The 25,117-nt window shown below is 39.4% G+C and overlaps 2 protein-coding genes across 2 annotated transcripts; both read right to left on the minus strand.

The window, feature by feature from the left end:
* Nucleotides 1-614: 614 nt before the first annotated feature.
* On the minus strand, nt 615-11,388 carry LOC140228448 (2-Hydroxyacid oxidase 1-like). The gene is made up of 10 exons (XM_072308663.1): nt 11,243-11,388; nt 10,267-10,418; nt 9,830-10,091; nt 9,222-9,397; nt 8,394-8,485; nt 7,661-7,822; nt 5,235-5,304; nt 4,178-4,245; nt 1,123-1,191; nt 615-626 (listed from the first exon to the last, which is right to left on the minus strand). The coding sequence occupies exons 1-10, from the start codon at nt 11,386-11,388 to the stop codon at nt 615-617; spliced, it is 1,209 nt and encodes a 402-aa protein (XP_072164764.1).
* A 4,259-nt stretch (nt 11,389-15,647) lies between these two features.
* Nucleotides 15,648-24,856, minus strand: LOC140228449 (hemocyte protein-glutamine gamma-glutamyltransferase-like). The gene is made up of 10 exons (XM_072308664.1): nt 24,350-24,856; nt 23,171-23,342; nt 21,756-22,353; nt 21,285-21,562; nt 20,852-20,924; nt 18,850-19,067; nt 17,749-17,979; nt 17,084-17,238; nt 16,379-16,572; nt 15,648-15,792 (listed from the first exon to the last, which is right to left on the minus strand). The coding sequence occupies exons 1-10, from the start codon at nt 24,854-24,856 to the stop codon at nt 15,648-15,650; spliced, it is 2,571 nt and encodes an 856-aa protein (XP_072164765.1).
* Nucleotides 24,857-25,117: the final 261 nt, after the last annotated feature.

Raw genomic sequence — 25,117 nt, forward strand, 5'->3', positions numbered from 1 at the left:
AAGCAAAGGAGGAAGTCAAAAGAAGAAAATGCATGAGGAGAGGCTGTAGGGGAAATCAAATAAAACTGGAAAGAACAGCAGAAAGCCAGAAAAAGGGAAGGAAAGGAAGAAGATGCAAGAGAAAATAGAAAACCAAAGGAGGAGGAGGAGAGATAAAATGAAAATGCAAAAGAATAACGGAAAGTGGAGTAAGGAGGAAATAGAAGAAAAGAATCAGATGGTTGGATTTTTGGATAAAGAGGTTAGACTGTTGGATAATATAATAGTTTGCTGCGTTCGATGAGGTCGGGTAAGTCTATCTGTAAATTGACGAATAACCTAGATGATAATTTAATTGATTCTTCGACTTATTTGTCATGTACGTATATGCAAACACACAAAACAAAGAGACGTACATAGTATTTAAAAAATGAAAAAGTACAGTGAATCAGATATGCACATAAACATAACTATATTGCAGAGTTAACAAAAGGAATCTGGAATCAAGTCAAGAAATGCAATCAAGCATACAAAATTTGACGGAACAATCAGCGCCTGCCGACGTGACAATCCTCATGTTCCATTCCAATTTCCCAAAGTTTTAACGTAAGAGATCAGAAGACTAAAATCGGGCTCTAGTGCTGGTGCTATGGGCGAGAGGGTGATGGGCGGAAGATAATAGATGGAGGGGGAGTGACATGGCCCTAGAGAACAATTGTTTCGGGAACAGGCATCTTGTAGTTAACTTATGGGGTGCAATGTAAAAATCTGAACAATAGGGTATTAAACGCATTCACATTATGAGACGTATACTTGTTCCATTTTGATAGCCTAATGGTTTTTGATTACTGAGGGTGAATCGTCAGTTTTGCAAGAAAATCACGTATCGGGTGACAAGATGTCATGATGATACATAATATGACAGAAATAACAACGTCATAAATACTCTTTGTTCGCGTTTTGACTCCGCACTGACTTCATACGGAACCAAGCTGACATGCGTGCCTTCACGTGTTTTCCTCTCTTATATATGTATAGTGACCTTTCATTTGTCACTCCCAGAACGTCAGTTTTTACAGTGACACTTTCGTTTGCAGAAATAACACCGGTCATTCTGAGACGTGTGATTTTTGACTTGGTCACCTCTTTTTCTCTGCTTGTTTTGTTTCTGCCGTCAGGGCAACGGAGGGTCCGTGCAGCTCGCGAAACATGGCATGGAGACAAAAAGAAGTTTCCTTTCGATTTTAATTGAGCGTGAAGTGGTCTGGCGACACGTCTACACCCCCGAAACACGTCTCACAGATTAAGTCCTTCCCTGCAAGGTGGCTGCATTTTCTCAGTGTGTGTAGACAATGATACAGGCCACCGTGGCAATCTATCGGTTAATTAGGCGATTGTGACGGCGTTTCAAGAACACACGCGGACGCAAAATGAAACCTGTGAAATAATTATTCCCCTGGTGTTCATCCACTCTGACATTGAATAACTGACACGTTAACTAAGAAAACAGGAACAAAAATAGCCCTTTCTTTTCCTGGGTACCTTCTCTTTTTCTCTTCTTCGTTTGTCACGATCAGAATTGGCTTGCAAGTTACTATAGATATAACATACAAAGGATTTCGTTTGTGCACCGATCTGTTACTACCTCTGATTTGATATGAGGTAATTGTTTCGTAAAGTGTATCCCTCCAGAGATCAGAGTACATCTATCATCTTGTCACTCTGACAGAAAAGGAGCGCTCATTTTGACAGATAACGTTTGCAGTATTACTGGGATGAACGAAAGGGTTTACACTTTTCGGATTTAATAGCTTTAAAAGGAGAGAAAGACATTTGATTTACTGCCCATCAAGGCACCCTGTATAAATCAATATCCAAAGCAGGTTCACTTGATCTGGAACCAGAAACCGGAAACATCCGTGATTCGTATCTACTAAAGAAAAAAGAGAGGGGACTTCCCGACAAAACAAAAAAACAAAAAAAAAAAAGAAAACAACAACAACAACAACACAACAACAGCAACAATAATTACAACAACACCACCACAACAACAGCAACATCAAGAACAATAAAAAACACGACTACAACGAAAACTCACTACAACGACAACGACCACACCCAAATACCAACAGGTGATAAAACCCATGGAAAGGAGAGGGGATAATGTTCCATTAATTCCTCACTACCCTAACAATTAATTACTGTCTATTGTTTGTATCTATACTCAGAAGCCATTTCATTACATTGGATGTTTTCACATCATGGATCCTTCCGGGCATTTCAACCGTAATAGTTAATATTGGGTGTAGATGGAAATAGCCGTGAAACATATAGAGTAAGGAGTACCAGCATTTTACAACTTGTGAGGGCGTACTTCCTATTGCAAAGTCAACCCACCTGAAGGCTACAAAAATGTTACACTTCAAATCTAGAGAGATCACTTTATACTCGGCGAACCATACACGCCACACAGGCACACACAAAGACACACATCGATACTTTTTTTGAAGAATGTAATGATACAAGGTAATAAACTTGAACACTCAAACAATTTGTTACGTTTTGAGGAAGTTTTATTCTTTCCTGTATTTTTCACACTCTCCTCTATATGCAGTTATTGATAATTAACCGGTGTAAGACTAAATCAATTTTATGTTCCATGACATTTGCTGGTGTGACAGTTGCTTACATGAAATATCTTCACCCTAAGCCAGTCATAAATGCTATCCATAGGCATAAATACTCACATCAAACCAAACCAAAATCCCTGATATAAGATATACTCATTAAAAATCTAATGTAATTCCTCAAACAATGACAGGGGCCTATCAAATGAAAGAATAGGGAAAAGATACAGTTTGAATGAATTACGAATGCTTTAGTAGCCTAAACCCAGAAATTCTTATCACGTTGTACTTTTTATTCTCCTAGTTTTTTCCCTTTTTGTTTGTATTATCAAATTAATCATGCAACTAAAGAGGGCGTTGTTCTGTTTTTGCATGAGAGTCTATTGCAAAAAATCTACGACAGTTGTATATGAAACAAAACTCAAGTTATCCACATCGCATCATAAACGTGTATGTTTATCTCTACATTGACGGTACCGTCATAAATGCGTCCAAACATGAAAGGGATGATGCTTGCCGCTGACTCGTTGGACTCCGAGGAGCACATTTTCATCGTGTGCCGGGCTGCTTCTTGCGGTATTCATAGGATTGGGAAACTCCGGAGATACCTCGACTGGAGTTCTACTGAGAGACTTCAGTCAATAAACGTATAATGTCTCATTTGGATCACTGCAAAGGTTCGTTCAGTGAACCCTCCACGTCAGCACATACAGAACGCTGGGTGTCTCATTAATCGTATCAAGAAGTACAATCACATCACTCCTGTTATCCACGCCCTAACAGACTTTAAGATCTTTCTCCTTTACTACAACATCATCAAAAACTGCGCACCCTCGTACACAACTCTGAACTGATGGCCCCCAAGCCGGATACACGTACTAGTATCGATCTCAATTTGGAGCAAAGCTCTCACTTGGTCCTTGTACTTTTAACCGTTGTGGTAGTCGGGGCATTTTGAGTCTATGCCCCCTTCTCCCCATCTCCCTACCCATATTCAAGACTGGAAGACCATTGACACTTTCAAACAGAAACTAAAGACTGACTTATTAAAAGAACATTGTTGGTAATTATGCAATTAATATGTTTAATTGTATTAATACATTTATTATTAATACATTATTAATACATTAATACATTTGTTCCTCGTGTTAATTGTAAATGCCGATTCAGTGTTAATTTTTTAATAAATCGTTAATTGTAAAGCGCTCCTAAACACTATTGTATAAGGCGCTATAGAGATTTTTGATGTTGTTTGTTTTCATATGTCATGAATATGTATTTATGTAAATTAAGTGTAACATGAGAGATTCTCGGACGGAAATGGCGCACGAGGAAAAAAATAAAGTTCAGCTTCTGTCACTCAAAGAAAATCTGGTGGTGGGTGATCTGTTTGGTGTCACTAATGACACGTGTGATGTATTGATCTTACCACCGTAATTTCTTCGGGCTCATAACACATAATCATTTCAGTTACACATCATTCCGGTTGCCATGGTAGCCTTGCTTCCAGCCATCTATACTCGAAATGGATTGCATTAAAATAATTTGAAAATGTTGTTTCATAAATTCGATTTTTGGTTTTTATAGTATGATTCGTGGACGACAATGTCTTGTGGCAAGTCGCGAACATCTGCGCACCCTGCATGGTGAAAATAAGACCAAAAAAAAAAGTGAATATGTAAAATTTCTCCGTGTTAGAAATAGAATAAACAAAAGGACAATACTGTATATAAAACGTAGAACGGAAACATAAGAGATCTGGCTCATATGTCATTATAGATCGATTGGTTGTAAGGCAATGCGTATTTATGTTTTCCCTTCAGGATTGCACTAGCAAAACATGAATAGGCCATTTGAGAGAGAGTGTGTGTGTGTGTGTGTGTGTGTGTGTGTGTGCCCTCGCGTGCATGCGTATTGGAAGTCTTGAAGTCTTGGTCGTATTTTCAAGTTTAGGTCTGGGCATTAAAACAGATTATTTGCTATAAATGAACGACATCTGTAATGCTATTCCAAAAAAAAAAAAAAAGAAGAAAAAAAGGAAAGAATCTGCAATTAGGTTTACATTTTTTTTTTTTTCAGCAACTAGACTTTATAAATCATGATTTAGCAAGAGATATTTCGGGAAAAGTAAATGTAAACCTACAACTTATAACATCTAAGACACACACACTCTGAGGTTATAGCGGAAGATTTAAGGTCGCCATAATATGTTTTACAAATTAGGGATAATCTCAGTATTGACTATTATACGGACAGAGAAAACAAAGATTTTCTGTCTTTTTTAATCAAAAGTTCCACTCTGATAAAGAAGGTACCAGTTGTTCCATAGAGTAGTTTACAACAAGGAACTTTCAGTGACTTCTTTTTAAGCAGACGACTTCTGTTCCTTTTTGCTATCAAGAACCTGAAGGTTGCATTCGTTCGTGTGCTGTGATGAGGAAATAATGGAAATTTCTAATTCACTATTTTTGAATGTATGTGTTAAGACTTACGGATTGAAAATACATTATCTGTGGAAATTCGATTGATTCAAAGGGTTCATGAATATTTGATCGATTTCTTTAATGCTACAGACAATGATAAACTCAACTATGTAAACAACAAAAATTCAAGTTAGAAAATCCATACCACAGAGGCCCATGGCGTAATCCAGTTCGTTTCGGAGAATCTCTAGAACTTCACGAACGCCATAAGATCCCTAGGAGAAGGAGAAGAATAAAAAATAAATCATACTTTCTTGTTTGTTTGCTTGTTTGTTTTGTGTGTTTTTTACATGTAGGACCATTATCAAAGATGATAAATTATGACATATTCATCTTTCGATGAGTATACAGCAATGAACATATCCATCTAAAAATCTATAGTGAAATATATTCGTTCTTGATAACAGAAATTTATGTATCATGAATGTTATCAGTCATTATCAATACATATTCATATATTTATATTTCATTTAAGATTTCGTCGATTTGGTATCGCTACAAAATCTAAGATTGGTTTGATCAAATTTAGGCTACCTTTCCATCTCTGTAAAAGAGAAGATATTAATAAGTTAAGTACAAGAATCCTAAATAGACCATTTCGTAATTTCACTTTGCGCATGATCAGAAAAGGTCTTTCAAACCAGCAGCCGTGTTGGTTTGTATCCTCTGTGAGTATCTGGGGTGTGATAAAAAAAAAAAAATGAACGTGAATCCTATCAAATGCAAGCTTATGCATTAAGTCTCTTTGAAAAGAGTGAAGTGCCCAAGCAATAGAGAAAATGTTATTCTCCGAAATGTGCACTTGAACTAATTACGAAATGGCTTATTGTCGTTCATTCAATTACCAAAAAAAAAAAAAAAGTACGAGAGGACTCAGATCAAACTATATATAATACTGTCATACTTGTGCTCCCCAGCTCTGGTAATCTGAAGGACTTACGAATTGGATGTTAAAGCTACACGTATCATTTACTTTGAAAGTGACTTTGGCAACAAGAAAAACAAGCGTTTTAAATGGAATGTTGGGTGTTTTTTTTTTCAGCTAAATTCGGACTCCTGAGATCTCATGCAGTCATTTCATATGATGGCAACTCCACACTACACGTATTGTTTAATGAACAGTGCCCTGTGTTAACCTAGGTAACCCAACCAATTGCTGACAACTACTGAAACAGACAGGATGTTCGCAAACACTTCCTATTGAGATAGCTGCTTTAAAGAGCAAATCCACCCTAAGAATAAATAAACTTCAGAAGAAAGAGGAAAATATACCCTACAGAACGAACAAAAAAAAAATTCTAGACGACCCCTTATGAATATTTTAAAAAAAAATTGAAATTTCAAAATAGCATATCTTCCTTATATCTTATCCGATTTATGTCTTTTTTGTATCGTTCTGTAGGGTATATTTTCTTCTTTCTTTTGAAGTATATTTATTTCTAGGGTGGATTTCCTCTTTAAAGCAGCTATCTCAATAGGAAGTGTATGCGAACATCCTGTCCGTTTCAGTAGTTGTCAGCAATTGGTTCGGTTACCTAGGTTAACACAGGGCACTGCTCATCAAACAATACGAACAAACAAATCTTCTTTAAGGAATGGTATAGTTTTGGTCGAGATGATGGATTTAGATTTTATCTTTTTGCGTGCTATCTAATAATCACTTATGAAATATTACAGAGTGTACAATCCGTAAAGAACTTCAAAGGTTATTTGATGAAAATCCGTTTTGAAATATGCTGAGATATCAAAAAGGAAAGTATAACAAAGTGGTCCTAATAAAACATGGGTCCCCCCTTTATTTGAACTTCTTTGTTTCTATATAAATTTTGACCTTTTCAAAACTGATTTTCATCAAATGAACTTTGAATTCGTCTACAATTCAACACTCTTTCATAATTATATTTCATTAGAGGTTTCTCATTATCTCACAAAAAAAAAAATGGAAAACTAAAACTCTATCTCAACCAAAACTATACTATCCATTTAAATCAGGTATCATAAACAGAAGCCTTATCAGTACTCAAAGGACACGTATACAGTTATGAAACGGACGATGGGTGTAATAAGAAGGGCACGGGGTCACTTTCCGTTTTGAAGCTCCACAAACAAGAACAAAGTACTCGTGTATATGGATATACACATACGTATTGTTGACTGTAAAAATAAAGGAATAGAGACAAAGAAAGACTACGCCTTGCACGTTGCATAGACCCATTTCATGTTCGTGTAGAGTAGATCACAATATCGGAAAAACCCTCTTAGAAATGACATGGATGACTGGGTCACTTTCACTTTGAAAGCTCATTCATCACATCCCCGCTCATTTCCTAACTCTCAGGAAACTCTTTTCTGAGTACGGGAAAGATGATTGGATTTTGGAGAAACAGAAATTTGATCAACATGGATGTGAATACATATGTACAAATGAATGATTAGGGACATTAAAATATTGCAAGAAACACATTCTATAGACATAATTTCTCCAACAAGATAATTTCGGTATTACTGTGGTGTAAACATCTTAGTACTAATAACGTTTTGACATAAACTGTGTAGGTAAAATATTACTACCCCGCACGCCAGTCCCCATAGTATGGGCCTCCCAACGAAGACAGCACGTGCCCCTCTCCCCAGGGCCTTCAGCACGTCGGTCCCTGTACGTACGCCCCCGTCCATGTAAACCTCGACACCAAGACCTCGGACAGCTTCCACAACTTCGGATAGGGCATCGATCTTGAAAGGAAGGTCGAGCGATTAGACCAAAAAATAAAAAATAAAAATGAATAAATAAGATGGAAAAAATGAGACAAGGATATTGGCAGAACAGATAATATGCTCTATAATTATAATATCGTTTTCATTATTTTGTACTTGCTGTTTGAGTGGCCAACATTTACTCAAACTTCTCTTTTACATGGGCTTTTTTTTTCGATAACACAATGATTTGGTCATTTTTACCCTTTCAAATGTGTGTTAGTATATTTATTTTGTATTGCATTTATTTTCCTATCATTGTATACGAAAAAGATTATGTGACATTAAAAAAAATCAGTTGAAATGAATCAAATTTGAATAAGATGTATTGTGAAAGTTCTAGCTTTGTTCATCATGGATAGGTTGGCTCTCAAGAATTATCATTGCAGGTACTTTCTTTTCGAATATATATATATATATATATATATATATTAAAAGAATGCTAAAGTTAGTGATTATGGATATGAAATGAGATAAATAACAAATGGAAATAAAAGTAAAAACATTACATCAAAAAATGAGTTTGATACATAGGAAGTGTCGTACTCACAGGCGCAGGAACCCCGTCAAGCTGCCGCCCGCCATGAGCCGAGACTATTACCGCACTTACTCCAGCGTCCGCTGCTTGGCGCGCGGCACGACCTGCTCACAATATTCAGGATAGAAAATTGTGATTAAACCTACCCATTAAAGACAAGGAATCGGAATTTGATCTTAAGAATATGCATAACATATAATGGACCCAGCATCATTTTTTTTTTTAATACAAATGATTAGAAAGTAATAACGCCACGTCACCAATACCAGGCTTATTTGCCATGGCGTTTACGTCATGCTTCAGTTATGGCATTACGAAATTCCTAAGGTCTTGGAAAGTTCCATCAAACAATATCGCTATTCCGTATTCGATTCTATTCAATTCAATCAAAATCAAGTTAATGCCATTTTCCTCTAACAGAACGCAACATAATACAAAAGAATCTTGCATTGGGCATCTAATTATTGCCCTCTGAAAGGCGAGATGACTTCGTCGGAGTTATCCCACGAGACCAACACCCAAGAGTCATACAGCCCACGAGTTCGACATTGAAAAGAGCCCATGAGTCATACAGTCCACGAGTCATACCACGAGTTCGACTCTAGGCAAATAAAGTCCACGAGCTCGACATTACAACACGAGACTTAATTTGTCGGTCTCGTGGGCCTTGTTTGCTTAGTGTCGAACTCATGGGCTGTATGACTCGTGGACTCGTATGACTCGTGGGCTGCATGACTCGTGGGTTTCGGGCTCGTGACGTGCACCCTCTTCGTCTGCATCGCAATCAAAAGAGATAATGACGAAGAATAGAAGAAGGCGCCTTCTCTCAACGAATCTTACCGGTCAGAATTCCCTTGCAGACTATCGGAAGTGACGTCAGAGTTTTGAGCCACTTGATGTCCGCCCAGGTGACGCTGCTGTCCATGTCCTTACCAAAGTGCACGAAGAGGAACTTGTCTCCCTCTCTCCTTGAGGCGGCCTGGGCTTCAGAGTTCTCCACTTCCAGGTTATGGTATCTGCTCGGGGAGAACCACCAGCCAGTGCAACCATCTTGTTTGGTTTGGACCACATTGGCAACACAAAATAGGCTCATCAAAGACACTCACGGACGTTGGAATAAGAAGCTTAGCAAGTATGATTTGCAGAAGAAATGATATCTGCAAATTAATACAGAATCATAACACTCCTTCCTTGAGTACGTACAAGAAGAGTCCATAGATATATTTTAAAGAAAAAAAAAAGCGCCGACTTTTTACCGAGTAAAAGAGAAATAAAATGTTTCGTGTACTGAGTTCCTTTTTGTATGTAACATCAGACTCAGGACCAGCCATGCCAGGCCATCATTACCGACCAAAGTGAACAAAGCTGACTCAAATTCATTTAAATATTTCGCCATAAATTCTCGGCGATAGCGTAATGGGGGAGATGCCAGTGGTAAGAGATCTTACCTATATTCATCGTGTTGGAAGGACTTGAATTCGCGATTCTGATCTTCCGCTTTGAAGCCAGTTAGCGGGGAGTCAACAGTGACTACAACGGCTTTATACCCGGCTGCTTCGGCCCTGGCAATGAGCTGTCTGGTGACCTCTCTTTCCTTGAAGATGTAGGTCTGCACCCAGCGGAGTCCCCCCGGTGCCGCGCGAGCGACGTCGGCGAATGTCTTGTTCGAGAAAGCACTCTGAATCATTAACGTGCCGGCTTCTCTCACCCCTGATGGGAAACAAGAAGGCAACGTGGGTCTATTTAAGATCAGTAAAATCCTTGGTTTTGATTGGCTGAGAAGCTCAAGTCACTAACAGTTACTATGGCAATTGTCAGAATAATAACTTGTCCGTGCTGACAACTTTCTTGAAACCGTGCCCTGAATGAAATTTGAAATTCCTACCTTGTGCGGTTGCCATTTCTCCGTCGACGTGCGCCAGGCAATGCGCGCCAGTCGCTGCGGCGCATATCGGCATGCTGATGGGCTCGCCAAGGACTGAGGTTGAGAGGTCGCGTTTGGAGACGTCATTGAGAATTTCTGGACGAAATCTGTACCTGTTTTGCAAGAAACGTTTGGGCAAATCGGTAACTAGCTGGGATCCATAACGTCAGAGGTGGGGAAATTGCCATAATTATCAACTGCAAAGTCCGGTGGAAAAAAAACACAAACCCAACAACAACAACAACAACAACGGCGACGACTACAACAACAGCAACAAAACTCACACACACACACACACACACACACACACACACACACACACAAGCACGCACAGACACAACCCTTAACATGCTTCAGGTGTCTGGACGTAATCGGTTCGCATGGACAAACTGAATTTTGAAATGCTCTTCGGTAAAGCTATTGTGTAGTGAAAATTATGTCATTTATAGTCTGAAAACTATTGTTTACCGTCTTCAAGGGGTTAACACGAGGCGTTTTATTCATTATAGGTCTTCGTTTTCTGTCTGAAATTAGTCCTGTCTTGTTAATATACATAATTTGTGTCGAGTTCGTTCCCTACTTTCTTCTTATCTATATTGCTGATGTGACTAAATAATAATAACAATAAATAAACAAAAACAAACCAAAACAAATATAGGTTTAGATCTCATTTCCCATCATGAAAAGGATCAGGTTACTACCTACATAATAATCAGAGTCACTCTAACGATAACAATAATAATTCAAATCACTCCATCAGCAAACATCACTAGAAAATTAGTTGTTGTTTTTTTCTTCTTAGTTTTTTTTTCCTTCTTTTTTTTTTTTGTGCCAAGAAGAAATTTCCCTGACCAGGACCTCGTAAATCAATGTCTTAAAAAAGAAAGGAATTGGTGTTTACTATTTATCATCCAGCAAGAGAGTATAAAACCTCTACCTCTGAAAAGCATCTTTGCTGTCACGTGCTGTCTGGCCAGGTTCGCTGTATAACTCGTAGTAATTGAAGTGTGCGTGGGCGAGTTTGCTCTGTGCGAGGGTTCGAAACTCTGCAACCGTTTTGGGCCGATTCACCGTGCTGTCCATGTCTATCATCAAGTATGAACCCGGGGTGCCGTGACAATTGAGGTGGGGATTCTTGCACCTTGAACTGCAAACAACCGTATTGTATTCATAACATCTCTTGCTTGATGTGAGAGACCTATAACTGTTCTAAAGTCCACCAGTCGCAGAAAAACTAGGGGCAAACATTTCTGTCAAATTTGGCCTTTAGGCCTACTCATGCAAATCACCATACCGCCTGCGCTGATTAGATTAGACAAATGGTTAATCTTCAAAACAATTAAATTCCATTCCATTCAAAATACATTTATTTCATTCAGATCTGTCAAGATACAGAAATTTATTTACATACTACATAATAGTGATGATGATTTACAAAACAGTGATCTGAAAGCATATAAGTTTGTCTTGGGTTATCCTGATGTATAATTCAATTCAGTTCAACCCCCCCCCTTTTTTTTGATATATAAAATAATAGCCTGAATGACTTTTATGCAAGATACAAGAAAATTTCCCTATGAAGTACTTAGTTTAAAAGAACAAGATAAACGTTCACAAACTTCTAAGAAATAACGACATGAATGTGTATTTATACCCTGGTCTATACAATGTTTACGTAAATTGACACAGCAGAATATTATGTTTTATGTATCATTAAAAACCTCTCCTTTTATTTTGGATTGATAACAAGCATATGTTTCATAAAAAACATTCACAGATTGTCCACTGCTAATTTTGAGGGGTAGTGAGTTTCAAAGTTCTTTTGTCAGTGGGCCTGTTTTACCACATTCACTTCAACTCTCTGTAATCAGTGCATCACATACTGGGCGATCGTTTCAAAACTATCGTCACAGGAGTCACCTCAGAAAATTATTATTCTATTTTTGTGCTTTGTCTCTTCCCTTTCTTTGAAAATTCAATCAAGGATCTATGCAACGAACATAGATACGGATCTAATTCTCACCTTACTTGTATTCAGCTAAATATGTCCAGACAGAAGAAACGAATCTCTTACGGTTGTGCACAGCAGGATGGTCCACAACTTGAAATTTGAGCCAGCTGCAAGCTCCGAATGTGAGACCTATGTTAACGGAGCGCACATCACGAACACGTGTAAGTGCGCGATATTTTGCCGTTTACTGTATATCTCTTTGTGCTCCTTGTCAATATTCTGTTCACGTTTTGTGCACAAACATTCTGAGTACAAGGTACGCCCAAGCTAGATATTTCTCAAGTTGTGCGCTTGTGTATTCGATGTTGACTGAGGCGTTTAGTTGTATTAACGCATTAGAATAATAATGATAATAGAAAAATTCAGTCTTGTGTTTCCATGTATTTGTAAATTTGGGCAATTTATTCCTGTTGTGGAGATTTAATGAACCGAACCAGATTACAGCACAGTAAGACATGTCAGTGACCACGCAACCATTAACAGTGAAATAGTTATGATATCTTTTATTTCAGTCGAAAATAGGCGATGATTACAAACAGAAAATTATCCATGGTAACAAATCAATAAAGGAAGCGTATGGTAACGATGTGCATGACATATGGCAAACAAGATTATTTCATTGCAGGCCTAAGATACACATTCAAATCGCGGACGGATAGGGCTTGGTCTTTTCGGGAATTGTGAGGGAGCTATGAATGAGAAAATACTTTGTGGGAGGTAAGTTAATGGGCTAATATAGTTTGGGTTGAAATGTGGATTCAGATTTTAACTTTTTGCGAGATGATTAGAAAACACTTATGACATATGAAAGAGCATACAACTCTAAGAGAAATTATAAGTTTATTTGATGATTTTTTTTTTTTTGTGTGTAAATGACTGAGGTATCCAAAAACAAAGAACAAATTGGTCCTAATAAAAGGTGGGTCCCACCTTTCATTGAAGAACTCTTTGGATTTTTGGATATCTCAGCCATTTCAAAACCAATGTTTATCAAATAAACTTTGAATTCATCTCAGAATTGTATGCTTTTTCGTATTTCATTAAAGGTTTCTAATTTTCTCACAAAAAGTTGGATATCTGAACCCCTATCTCTACCAAAACTATACCATCCCATACTAAAATGTCTAACAGGCACATACTGTGAACATCAACAGATCACTGATCAAATTGTTACGAAAGTAAAACTGAAAGACGTGTTCTTCCTGTACAACTGGATGAGGTATAATAATGTCACGTTTGTGCCCCATTTTTGCTATAGGAACATGATACCTGATTTGATTCACAGATTGGCGCTTTTGAAATTCAGCCAAAATGTCACCTATCTTCTCCCATATCGTGTGTTGAGCATTATTTGTTTCATAACGTAAGTTAAAACTTTATTTTTCGTAACATACATACATACATAATGTACACACATAAATCTTTTGCTAGGCATGAAAAACAATCGGAACATTCTGATTGTTCAAGTTATCGTTGAACCACAATGCTTCGTCATTAAAACGACGTTTTCACTTACTTTGTATATTCACCACAGAGAAAACACTTGAGTATCGATAAGAATACACAATAACATATCATAATATGTTCATTACATTATATTACAAGATACAATCCACGTACGTACAATGCATCTTTTGCTCTGATGCAATCGAATTTCAGCCAAAATATGATTTATCGTCTTCCATATCAACACAATTGTTTGTATATTATATTTATTCATATGATATGTAACTATATGCGTATACATACATGCATATTCATTTCTTTTTTTTGCTAGAAATGATCATCAGTCGGAATATTCTGACCATAACGATGTTTTTCACTTATCTTGTTTAATCATCACACTGAAAACACGCAAATATCAATAATATTAGAATACACAATAACCTGTTACGTCCATTACATTATAGTATACATGTACATAATATATGGTATAATTACACGTATGTACAATGAATCTTTTGTCCTGATGCAGCGGATTCAACCTGGTTGTAACGATGAAGCAGCGTCTATTCTAACCAGTGCCGACGAAACTGGTAGTGGATGGATAGGTATGCAACCACGCAACTCCCCTCTGCTTATGAGGACAGTGACGTTGTATGATGTGAACAGTGGCTTCAAGTAGCGATGAAGACATTAGTAATAAGAAATCACTGATCAGGGCAGCGTTTCATGAAGCTTGTCAGTCACCGACAAAATGTTTTGAGCTTTACTCTGTAAACGTCTATATTTAGACGCGATTATTTTTTCACGCTGAGCGGCTAAAAAACATATTCGCGGGTTTATTTAATTTGCCCTGCACAATATTGTCAACCCATTAAAATGTGCAGAGAAAATTGTGAAAGTGTTTTCGCGGGTTTCAAAATTCGCGCTAGCCAGAAGTAGCGCGAAACGCGAGAAAATTAATGTACCGCAAAATTTTGTGCGTTTACAGACCAAATTCTTGCATTTGACTGGTTGAGATGAAATTTGTCAGTGGGATTCACTGACAATGATGGTCACCGTGAAGACGTATTGAATTGCGGGTAATGGCATACAGCAAATGAGTACATCTTTAATTGAATACAATACGTTCAACTATCACTTCCGAACAGCAGCATGCTTTGTTACTAAAAACATATTATTCGCTAAAGGTACGGCTCAGGTGACGTCACACTGTCCTTGCGTATTGCTAACATTTTTTTTTTTCTTGTAATAAACGTAACGCAGGGCTGAATACAATCGCAAGACCAATTAACTGGATTGACAAAAATGGTACACAAAACGCATTGGTAATTCAAAGGTAGCTTACTAGCAAAAGCTTACTTTCAGATACAGGTGTAATTGAGATGATATATTTACATTTTTTGAAACTTTTTTGAAAGTCAAGTCTTCATACATTCATGATATGCACAAATTGTGCCGTAGGCTAAACAAAATATACATATATTTATATAAAAGATACAAAATAGCGGTCATGATATGAATCAGATTTTGCACAGCGTAGGTCCTTCTTTTTGTTATTCATCAACCTCTTCAAATCGAAATTCACATGAAACTAGGGACAAACAATACACATACAAGGTTGTTTTTTTATATCCAAAATTTGCAATCTTATATTTGGATGGCAATATATATATATATATATATTTTTTTTTTTTTGGGGGGGGGGGGGGAGGGGGAGGGCGGTCACTAGGAAAGCAATAAATGTAAAGCAACCATTTTCCCCTCCAAAAGACGAGACGAAAGGAGGGTTAACTTATGGGGTACAACAGGTGCAGCAAGGGGATTCGAATAGGGACTGATTGATAGTCTGTGGTCTTCATCCGCCGAGTTACGGCACACCCTCTTTCTAGTCTTCCTTTACTTCCACCTTGACCGATCCAGTGACGTTTCGAAGTTCCTTCGAGTCGAATTCGACCAGGATAGCCTTCTTTCCAGGCTTTTTGGCCTTGAAAGATATCGTCTTCTTCATCTTCTCCCCAGGTTGAAGATCGCTGCGTGAGTAAGAATTTAAAATTGAATGGTTAGGACGTAGACGACGCGGAGCAGCTCTGTATACGTTTCAGAGTTATAAGCACGTTAGTCAACAACTTCGTTTTTGAAAGAAAGATATTATTCAGAGGGGTGAAGGTTCAGGTGCGAGTTTTTCCACTTTGTCTCCCTCTACAAATTAAATTTGTTAAGATCGCAACTGCTGATCTGTAAAATTAACAAACATGTCGGAAAAAAGGAACCAGTGGGACTCGAACCTGTCATCTACTGCTTTCCGGGCAACGACACTACCACCAGGCTGTCCCTGGTTGCCGGCAGTGACACGATGAACATGGAACAATGTTCCTTTTTTCCGACGTGTTTGTTAATTTACAGATCAACGGTTGCAATCTTAACAAATTTAATTTGCAGAGGGAGACAAAGTGGAGGAACTCGCACCTGAACTTCGATTTTATAAGAAGGCTGTTTGCGAACTCTATCGAAACAAAGGTATCACCTTCGTGTCGATGCTGCTCTTATATCATCGTTTTCCTTATCATTTTCATCATCATTATAATCATTGATTATCGTTATTGATCTCATGTTCACCTGTGTTTCACTGTGAATGGCTTTACGAGCTTCGGTGCCTCGATTTCGAACTCGCATCTCGTGAGGGGCCGCCGTAGCGGGTTGGTGAACTCGATCGTCAGGCTCACTTCCGACTTTTCTACTTCCGCCTTCACGTCGAGGTCCGGGATTTTCAGTCGGATCTCATCTTGGTGGCTCACCGCTCTCGAAGTCTCCTAGGAAAGCAACATGGAGTTCTCAACAAGTTAAAGGAATGGCATAGTTTTGGGTTGGATGTGGCTATGGGTTTTTAATTTTTAAGATGTGAGATAAAATATAATGAGAAACCACTTCTGACATATGGAAGAGCATACAATTCTGAGAGCTATTTAAACTTAAAAAAAGAAAAGAAAATCGGTTTTGAAATGACTGAAATATCTATTTCCAGATCTCTCTCTTTCTCTGTTAACAATGCCACAACAGTTTCCTCTTTGTTTCCACACGGGGGGGGGGGGGGGTGGATTAGGCCTATACGTGTTTGTGTGTTTGTGTGTGAGTGTGTGTATGTGTGTGCATTGCCGGACATATCTCTAGCAATAGGGAGAGTACGACAGGCAGATACAGCAACATGCCGTATGATGACAGTGCCAATATGATAAAAAATGTGATAAGTGGTAAAGGGGTGTATCCGGTGTGTCAAATGTTTTTGTGATTTGAATAATTTTCATCGATTTCTTCAGGACAGACCTCAATGTGGGCCATGACGAAGACGGAGAGGAGTCCCTCATCATCGATTTTCTCGTCGTAATCGTCGAGAGTGACGTCGATGACCATCTCCATGTGACTATTGCCCGGGACAACTTGGTCCATCTTGTCCGTCTTCACGGTATTCAAAATCCTCCCTATACGTGAATATACAAATATACACTAGTATGAATCAAAGGGGCTGTGTGCGTGGTGTGTATCAAAATAATCATGCAGTGCAGAGACTCTTTCAAGACAGTTATGTCGAGATTTGATATTTCTTATCCTTGAATGAATTGTTTAAATGTTCGCTTAATTCAGTTACACCTTGCAAAACTAATGAAAAAAATAAAGATGTAATTGAATGACCAAGTCCAAGCGAATCATGTGACAATCGCAATCTCTATTACTGATCACAACATCGAATACCCATGAGAAATTCCTAAACAAAAATGAATGCCACAAGTTGAAAACACCAAGCTTTATAGTCGCAAGATTTGACTCCATGGAATGAAATAGCTAACACTTAAGTACCTCTCTGCGTCATGCTCTATTTCGGATTACATACAATTTGTCTTGTCATAACCATGAAGTGAATTATGTCTCGAAATGCAAACTTAAAAAGGGAGAATTAGACCGAAAAGAGGATCGAGGAGTAATACGAATACCTGTGTAGCTGCAACTCTCAATCTTTGCCTTGAGGAAGAGTGTTCTTCCCTCAGAGCTCGTGTTGTGCACGTCGATCTTGACCTTGAAATCCTGTCCGATGAAGACGTCTTCCAGGTTGGTCACTGTGATCTTCACCTCTTCCTCCGGCTCCTCCTCGTCCTTGTTGTACAGCATTCGCAGGGAGCCTTTACCGAGGGCGCTCTTTACAACAGCGCGCTCCTCGTCAGACCCTGAGGAATGGGCGCGAAAGCACAAATGGCGGTAAATGTCACATCTAGAGACATCTTATACGTTCCAGATGACAATCTAAACATTGTCAATGAAAATTATAGATTTAGACAGCCTTCAATTGAAACTAATGGACACTCCGCCATAATTCAGTCGCACCAGCTCCTTTTTTTTTTGTGTGTAAAACGGTTGATGATTCTTCACGGATCTTTTAACTGTGTAACAATTTTGTGGGATACCATTTTATATGAATACCGACAGCTCAAACCATGGTTGGGCATTGTCACATAAACGACAACAACAAATGCTTTCCTCATGAGAGTTACATTGCATTTCAGTTTCAACTCGAGGTTTCCTATTGTTTCCTTGTCGCTATTAACAATGTTAAAATTGCCAGACACACGTTATGCTTCTTGTCTATAAAATAGGCTACCTGCAATAAAACGAATGAATTCCTTTCCATCGCAATCTCAAGGTAGGGGAGAAAGCATCCAATGGATAGGGGCGTACTGCACGAAGGTACAGTGGCCAAGGCTCTATACTCCAAACGCATGTGATTTCTCGGCTTAGAATCGTTCCGTGCATGTCATCGCAAAATCGCAGCCACAATGTCCTTAACTGACTCTTACAAAGAATGAAGGCATGGATGAATGGGGACATGGCGATGTTTTCAGTACCATTTTGTTATCACAAAGCATCAACATTATCATAATACCAGTAACTGTCATAGTACGCATCATTGCTGTTACTGTTAATAGTTATCAGAAGTAGTAGTAAAAGTATTAGTATCATCCGTATTATCGCTGTAAATACGAATGCATATAATAATTTGTCGTTGGGGCTTCTAAACAGCATTTTAACACGCAACGCACCTTCTGCAAACTTGTAGGCTGGTGTGAGTACTTCCCGATTCTTTTCGTTGTCGTAATCATCGTCGACGCCGACACGCTGAGTGCTGATATTGGCGCCAACTCCATTCTTGATGGTTGATATCCTTTTGTAGGAGGCCATTGTTGGGTCGGACGGGTACACCGGGTCGGTCTTCACCTTCCACGTCACACGGTCCGAATTAACCTCGGCGAAGATGAACCTTTGGCGGGAAAGCGGATGAATAACGGATCGGAAATGTATTTGGAAACGGGTTAGACAGATAGCGGAGTGTGCGCGAAGTGGGAGCTAAAACAAGACTTTATTTTTTTGTTTAATTTGACGATAAATGGTCAATATTAACAAACAGAAGAGTGATCAATGTCATCGAAACAAAATGAAGAGTTTTAAAGTTGTTGAAGCTGTGAAAGTCCAGTATCAATTTGGTTTTGATAATGATATCAGTGACAGTCACGTAATTATGCAGATTACACAGCATAAACATTGCTCCCTTGTCCGGTGCTGTATCGGTGTTGTACCTGAGGTATACCGAGAAGTATGGCAATGTGAACGCGCACCTCCGTACAGTTTTTTTTTTTAATAAAAATGATAGAATTCATTGGTTTTTCGAAGCAACATAATTTTACAGAGGATGGATGAAATACATAATTATTACTCTAACACCATATAAAGCCATTTCTTTGGTACAAACAATTTAAACACTTATCTGTGTTTTTCAGTTTTTTTTTCAAATATTCAAATAACTCCTTACTAGCAAAGATACAATTTGTCGCGGTACAGTCCCGTTACAAAATGACACTTCGGCGCATTCCGTTACAGCAATGGTCCTGTATGGGGATGGGCGGCAATGTGAAGGTGTCTCGGCACAACTCCATTAAAAAAAGTTCAAATATAATGAAAATTCAACATATTTTCACTTTTCTAGCTTCATGAAAGAGCACTTGACTTGCCTCTACAAGAAAGCAGGGGGAATAATACTACTGGCAAAATATGTAACAAGTCCGTGGAATGTATATTTTTCATGAAAAATGAAATATTGTAAAATTCACCTTCGTAATTCTTCATAATTATTGTTGCCCATAATGACGTCATGCAGTGTCGTACAAAAATGTAGTCTCCCTATCCAGCAATGGCGGCACCAAAACTTTGAAAATTCATAACTTTTGAATGGATTGCCGGATTTTCCTCAAACTTTCACAGATGTGTTCTTCAAATATTATTACTGCTGCATGTTTTCATTAACCCCACATTTATGTTTCGCTTAGGTTTCCTTTAAGGTTCTAAACATTTTTTTTTTCTCCAAAATCTTATCTGCCAAAGGAATGCACGTCATAATGCATAACTATTCTTACTGATCTACAGCAGGTAGAATTTATTCGAAGGCTGCAGTGACTACTGATAAAATGTCCGCAACCAGGCAAAAATCAAGTAAGAGAAGTCTCAAATAGTTACTACTGTAAAGCACATGGAGTCACTCAGTTCTACTCAACAAGATTTACGGAAGACGAGAGACGAACAACGAGACTAAACAGTTTCCCTGAACGCTACACTTTTGAACCTCTAAATGAGGTTTGGATTTTTCAGCTGCCCAAACATTGCCACGTTTGATGGCTACGTAAGAATGAATAGAAACATAAACTAAATTAAAAAACTGTGACAACTAATCGGGGGTATGTTTCAGTTTCTTACAAATTTGAGCAGGTAAACGGAGAGTAAAATCGGAATTTCGTCGAATACAGTGGACTCCCGTTATAACGAAGTCCTCGATACCGGCAGATTTCTTTCGTTATATCGAAATTTCGTTATAACTGAAGAAATAAACAATAGGGAAAAAAAAACCCCCCAAAGATCCGGTAATATTGCCGCCTGAATTTTTACTTCGTTGTAACCGGAATTTCGTTATAACCGTGTTCGTTATGACGGGAGTGCACTGTATGAGATGCTGCACTTAGGATATATTTGAATATTCTGTTGTACTACACGTACTTTCCGTCGAATGGTATATTGACCAAACCACGCTTGATCGCCAGGACAGGGGCAGGACCGCACATGTAAAGCCCTGTGCATTAAAGAGACAGAAAGACGGACAGAGAATGAGTCTTGACCCTTTAGAGCGCAACTTTTCATAGTTTCATCAATTACGCACGTTTATAACTAATTGCTTTTCCTGCAAATAAAAACATGATTAAAAACGCAAAGGGAATAAGGATTGGGTAAGGTAAAGGATACAGAAACATCGTAAGATGCAATCAAACCATTACATAATAGCAATTGCTTTCAAGTAATTAAAGGGTAACGGGTCATCTATTTAACATGGTAAATTCTTGATGAATGCTATATAATTCTCAGTTATAAGAGTCTTGGACACTGTTCCTGCTGATTGTCGCCACTTCGATAGTCTATAGAGGGAGCACTTTACCCTGGCTGAGTTCTTGTGGAGTAGCATCGACAGCTTGCCATCCGCCGAACCCCGGATCCAAGTCGTCGCGGGTCATCCACGCTTCGTTCCACACGTGGAAGTTCCAGACAGAATCTGCGCCCGCGATTTTTTCGCCGTCCTCGTCCACGAAGGCATCAATGGTCATGCTGCCGTCGGTGTCATGGGCTGACCGGAAGTTTGTGACGCTTCGCGCGGGGATGCCAAGGCAGCGGAGGAAAGTGGTGAAGACTCCAGAGAAGACCCAGCACTGTCCATATCTAGGCAACAAAAGGAAACCGGAAGGTAACATTATCTTGTTCTGGTAGTCAGAGTGGATGTCTTTAAGAACCTAAGACTTCAGATAAGCTATAATGATAGTTGCTTTAATTCCCTTACGAAGACCCCGAGTAGATATAGTGATTATGTTGCATTTCCTTGCAGTTGGTAGGCACCATCATCCGTCATCCTTACCTGACGCTTTCGTTGGTCCTTTTGAACTCTTCCAGAATTTTAACGCTGCCATTCCAGTGACTAGGACTGACCCCATCTTCGTAATTCCCCGACCAGTTGCCAAAGAGAACCCTTTCATTAATAGCATGAGACAGCAGACGGGAGACCTTGATGGGGCAAAAACGGAAGTCGGGCTGGACGAAGCTTTCAAACACCATGAAGACAGCATCCCTCACATCCTGATCAAACTGCCCAAAGTTCCACTTCATGCCGAATGAGCTTTTGTACGTTCCCCGCCAAATCCTACCCATGTCCGACAGCACGTACTCCTCGCGTTCGGCTTTGTCGCCCATGTACACAGCGTCTTGCTCGCACCAGGGGTTGAACAGCATGTACAGCACGCATTCCTGTGGGAATTTTGCCCGCATGCCGGATTTCTTGCTCTCCACAAGCACGCTCAGACTGTATCTGCCAACGGGAGCGACGGGCGGGCTGCGGACAGTCAACGTTACGCTGTTTTTGTCCGAAGACTTCAGATTGGCGCTCCAGTCAAATCCAAAGGCCTCTTTGCCTACCGGGATGGTAATTAGAGTCCCACTCCATTCCATGGGTCTACCAACTAAAAGAACAACAGGGAAATAATGATTAGAAAAAAAGAAAGCAGAAGAAAAAAAGAAAAGGAGGAAAAAGAAGAAGACATGAAGGAGAAGGGAATATAGGATATGTGACCACCTAATAATTTTTTTTTGTATCACCGAAATGAAGCCAACAATGCATCTATTCTGAACCATCATGCAATGAAAAAATGTGCTTGTCAACATTTCTAAATACTTGCAAGGGTATTAAGCTCATTAACTGGGGACATCATGGATTACGTGTTAAGAATTATGGTAAATAACAAAAAAGGTTATTATTTATGATCATGATTATCATTAACATTTGTTGTATCTATTATCTATTAACAATTATGGTCCATATTAGTCTCACTATCATTATGTAATATAATCAATATTAGTATAACTTAGCAAAAGCAGCTGTAGCAAGAGTAGTAGTCGTAGAGGTACTGGTGGTTGCACACACACACACACACACACAGACACACTGTGTCTTTCTTTTTTTCTCATAAAGAGTACATTGACCAGTCAAAGAGTCAAAGAAATAGAAACATCTGTGTAACATTCGGGCAGGGGGGGGGGGGTATTTTTGAAGCGTTTTGTCCGACAAACTTACCGGACAAATTTTGCTCTCAGCCAATCACATGCAAGGATTTCAGTAGCTTATAACAATCTTTCAGAAAGAAAAAAAAAACTATCTGACAAAACGCTTCATTAACCCTCTGCGTGTCACATTAATTCCTGTCCATGGGTATGTGTGTGAAATTCGTGCACATTTGACTAACTGGCACAGAAAGGGCTAAATCCCCTCATGAGTGTTACCTTCCATCTTCAGAGCAAACTGCAGGATGAGTGTTTCCCTCTTTGGCTTATACTCCCGGTTGAGTTCCACCTTAATCGTGAACTCTTGACCCCTCCGCACTATGAGTTCATTGTTCCTATTATCATCGAACTCGTATTCTGACGTGTAGTGCAGAAAGCCGTTGGAGAGAACCTGTAAAAAAAAAAAAAAATTGCACACACGCGGGAACACACACACACAAACAAGCAGAAACAAAGTTATTTACCAAAAACATATGACGTGCGTTGATGCAATTCGTAATCTTAGAAATCGATGGTATCCTTTGCCAAATGGCCTAACCAAACGGCTTAAAGCTGAAAGGCTTTAATGAACAATTAGAATGGCATCATTCTTGACAAACAAACAAAATCTCCAAACGAACACAAATGAAACATATTTCTGACCTGTTCTAACGCGCTAGGTACTTGAGAAGAAAATTGACACCACGAGTCATATAGCCCACGAGTTCGATATTGAAAACAGGTCCTTAGAGTCATACAGCTCGCGAGTCATACAGCCCATGAGTTCGACACTAGGCAAATAAAGCCCATGAGTTCGACACTAGGTAAAAACAACCCACGAGTTCGACAGATACAACACGGGGCTTAATGTGTCGGTCTCGTTGGCCCTGTTAGCTGAGTGTCGAACGAATGGACTGTATGACTCGTGAGCTGTATAACTCATGGGCTGTACGACTTGTGAGCTGTATGACTTGTGGGCTGTATGACTCGTGGGTGTCGGTCTCGTGGGTTTCGGTCTCGTGAAGTGCACCCACATGAACAATGTAGCTTGACGACGGTGTTTTCGCTTTCGGAATATGCCCATTCATGTCTTTGCTTGTATGTTTGTTTTGTTGGGGTTTTTTGGAATGGTTTTGAAGGTTGCTGAATAAGAAGTCATTTTTTTTTCTTTACTTTACTGTGCATTATGCAAGGGTTACTTGGTGGTCTCAAAGGTCCATCAAGATTTGAGGGGAAAGATCCCATTGTGAATATTAGTGCCAAAAATACATTATCAGAAAAACTAAAAGCAAAAACGCGCAGCTGATGAAATAACTGGGCAGCACGAGAGACAAATCTAAGGAGAAAGCATTCATTCGACCTGTCCTGAATACAAGTATCACAAAAAGGAAATGGTCAAATATCAAAGTAGTCTCTTACATTTAGGTCCACACCGGTGACCTTGAGAGATGGCAGCGTTGGTCGCGGAGGAGCAGATGGCGCTGGCTGAGGGGGCGTTACTTCACTCGCGGGGGTCGGTTCTGGAGGTGCAGCTGGGTTCTCCGCGGGAGTTTCCTCCGCGGCTTCTTCCGGAGCAGTGGTTGAAGCGTCTGCAGGAGTATCGGCTGAAGCCGCAGGAGCGTCTTCCGATGAACCGCTGACAGGTGGCTGGTTCGAGTTTCCGTCAGTGTTCCCACTAGGAGCTTCATCGTCATCATCGTCGTTATCATCCTCCTCCTCCAAGGCTGGCGGCTGCGGTTGGTTACTGAAATAGATCTCGAACCAATACCAGCCGTTGCAGGTTGCGTCTGATCCACCAGTGGCCCCGGACGACGAGGCGGCTGGAGGTTGTCGAGAGTTCGTCCCTGAACCCGTGTTTGCGGGAGCAGTAGGGCGCTCATTGGGCTTGCTAGGAGCCGCCCCTCCCTTGCTAGATCCAGATCCCATTCTGTGGAAAGAGCAGCCAGGAATATCTTTAACGATTTCAAAATACTGTACACAAATCAACTCCCCCTGATATCAATGAGGAGTGTGACTCAAATGGTCTTAAACGCTTTTATACGCACTGTAAATTTACGCTGAAGATGTCTTCGCATTTCAGAAGAGTTTCATTTTAGCAAATGGACAAAGCAAATGTCTTTCTACGATTGGTTAAGTTCATGCGGGCCGTGAGGCGATTGTGTTGTAGTCATGTGGGGATCATTGTGG

Source organism: Diadema setosum, chromosome 5 (genome assembly GCF_964275005.1).
Source record: "Diadema setosum chromosome 5, eeDiaSeto1, whole genome shotgun sequence".
NCBI classification, from domain to species: Eukaryota; Metazoa; Echinodermata; class Echinoidea; order Diadematoida; family Diadematidae; genus Diadema; species Diadema setosum.

Bases quoted from the DNA above. Each gene is read 5' to 3' on its own strand.
- LOC140228448 (XM_072308663.1), bottom strand. From the start codon at position 11,388: ATGGACAGCACGGTGAATCGGCCCAAAACGGTTGCAGAGTTTCGAACC. The intron at 10,419-11,242 runs GTAGAGGTTTTA...CTTGCAAAACAG, and splicing joins AGCAAAGATGCTTTTCAGAG to GTACAGATTTCGTCCAGAAA. The intron at 8,486-9,221 runs GTAAGATTCGTT...TATTGTGAGCAG, and splicing joins CTGCAAGGGAATTCTGACCG to GTCGTGCCGCGCGCCAAGCA.
- LOC140228449 (XM_072308664.1), bottom strand. From the start codon at position 24,856: ATGGGATCTGGATCTAGCAAGGGAGGGGCGGCTCCTAGCAAGCCCAAT. The intron at 17,980-18,849 runs GTGCGTTGCGTG...CCCATTCCTCAG, and splicing joins AGCCTACAAGTTTGCAGAAG to GGTCTGACGAGGAGCGCGCT. The intron at 15,793-16,378 runs GTGAACATGAGA...TTACTCACGCAG, and splicing joins CCATTCACAGTGAAACACAG to CGATCTTCAACCTGGGGAGA.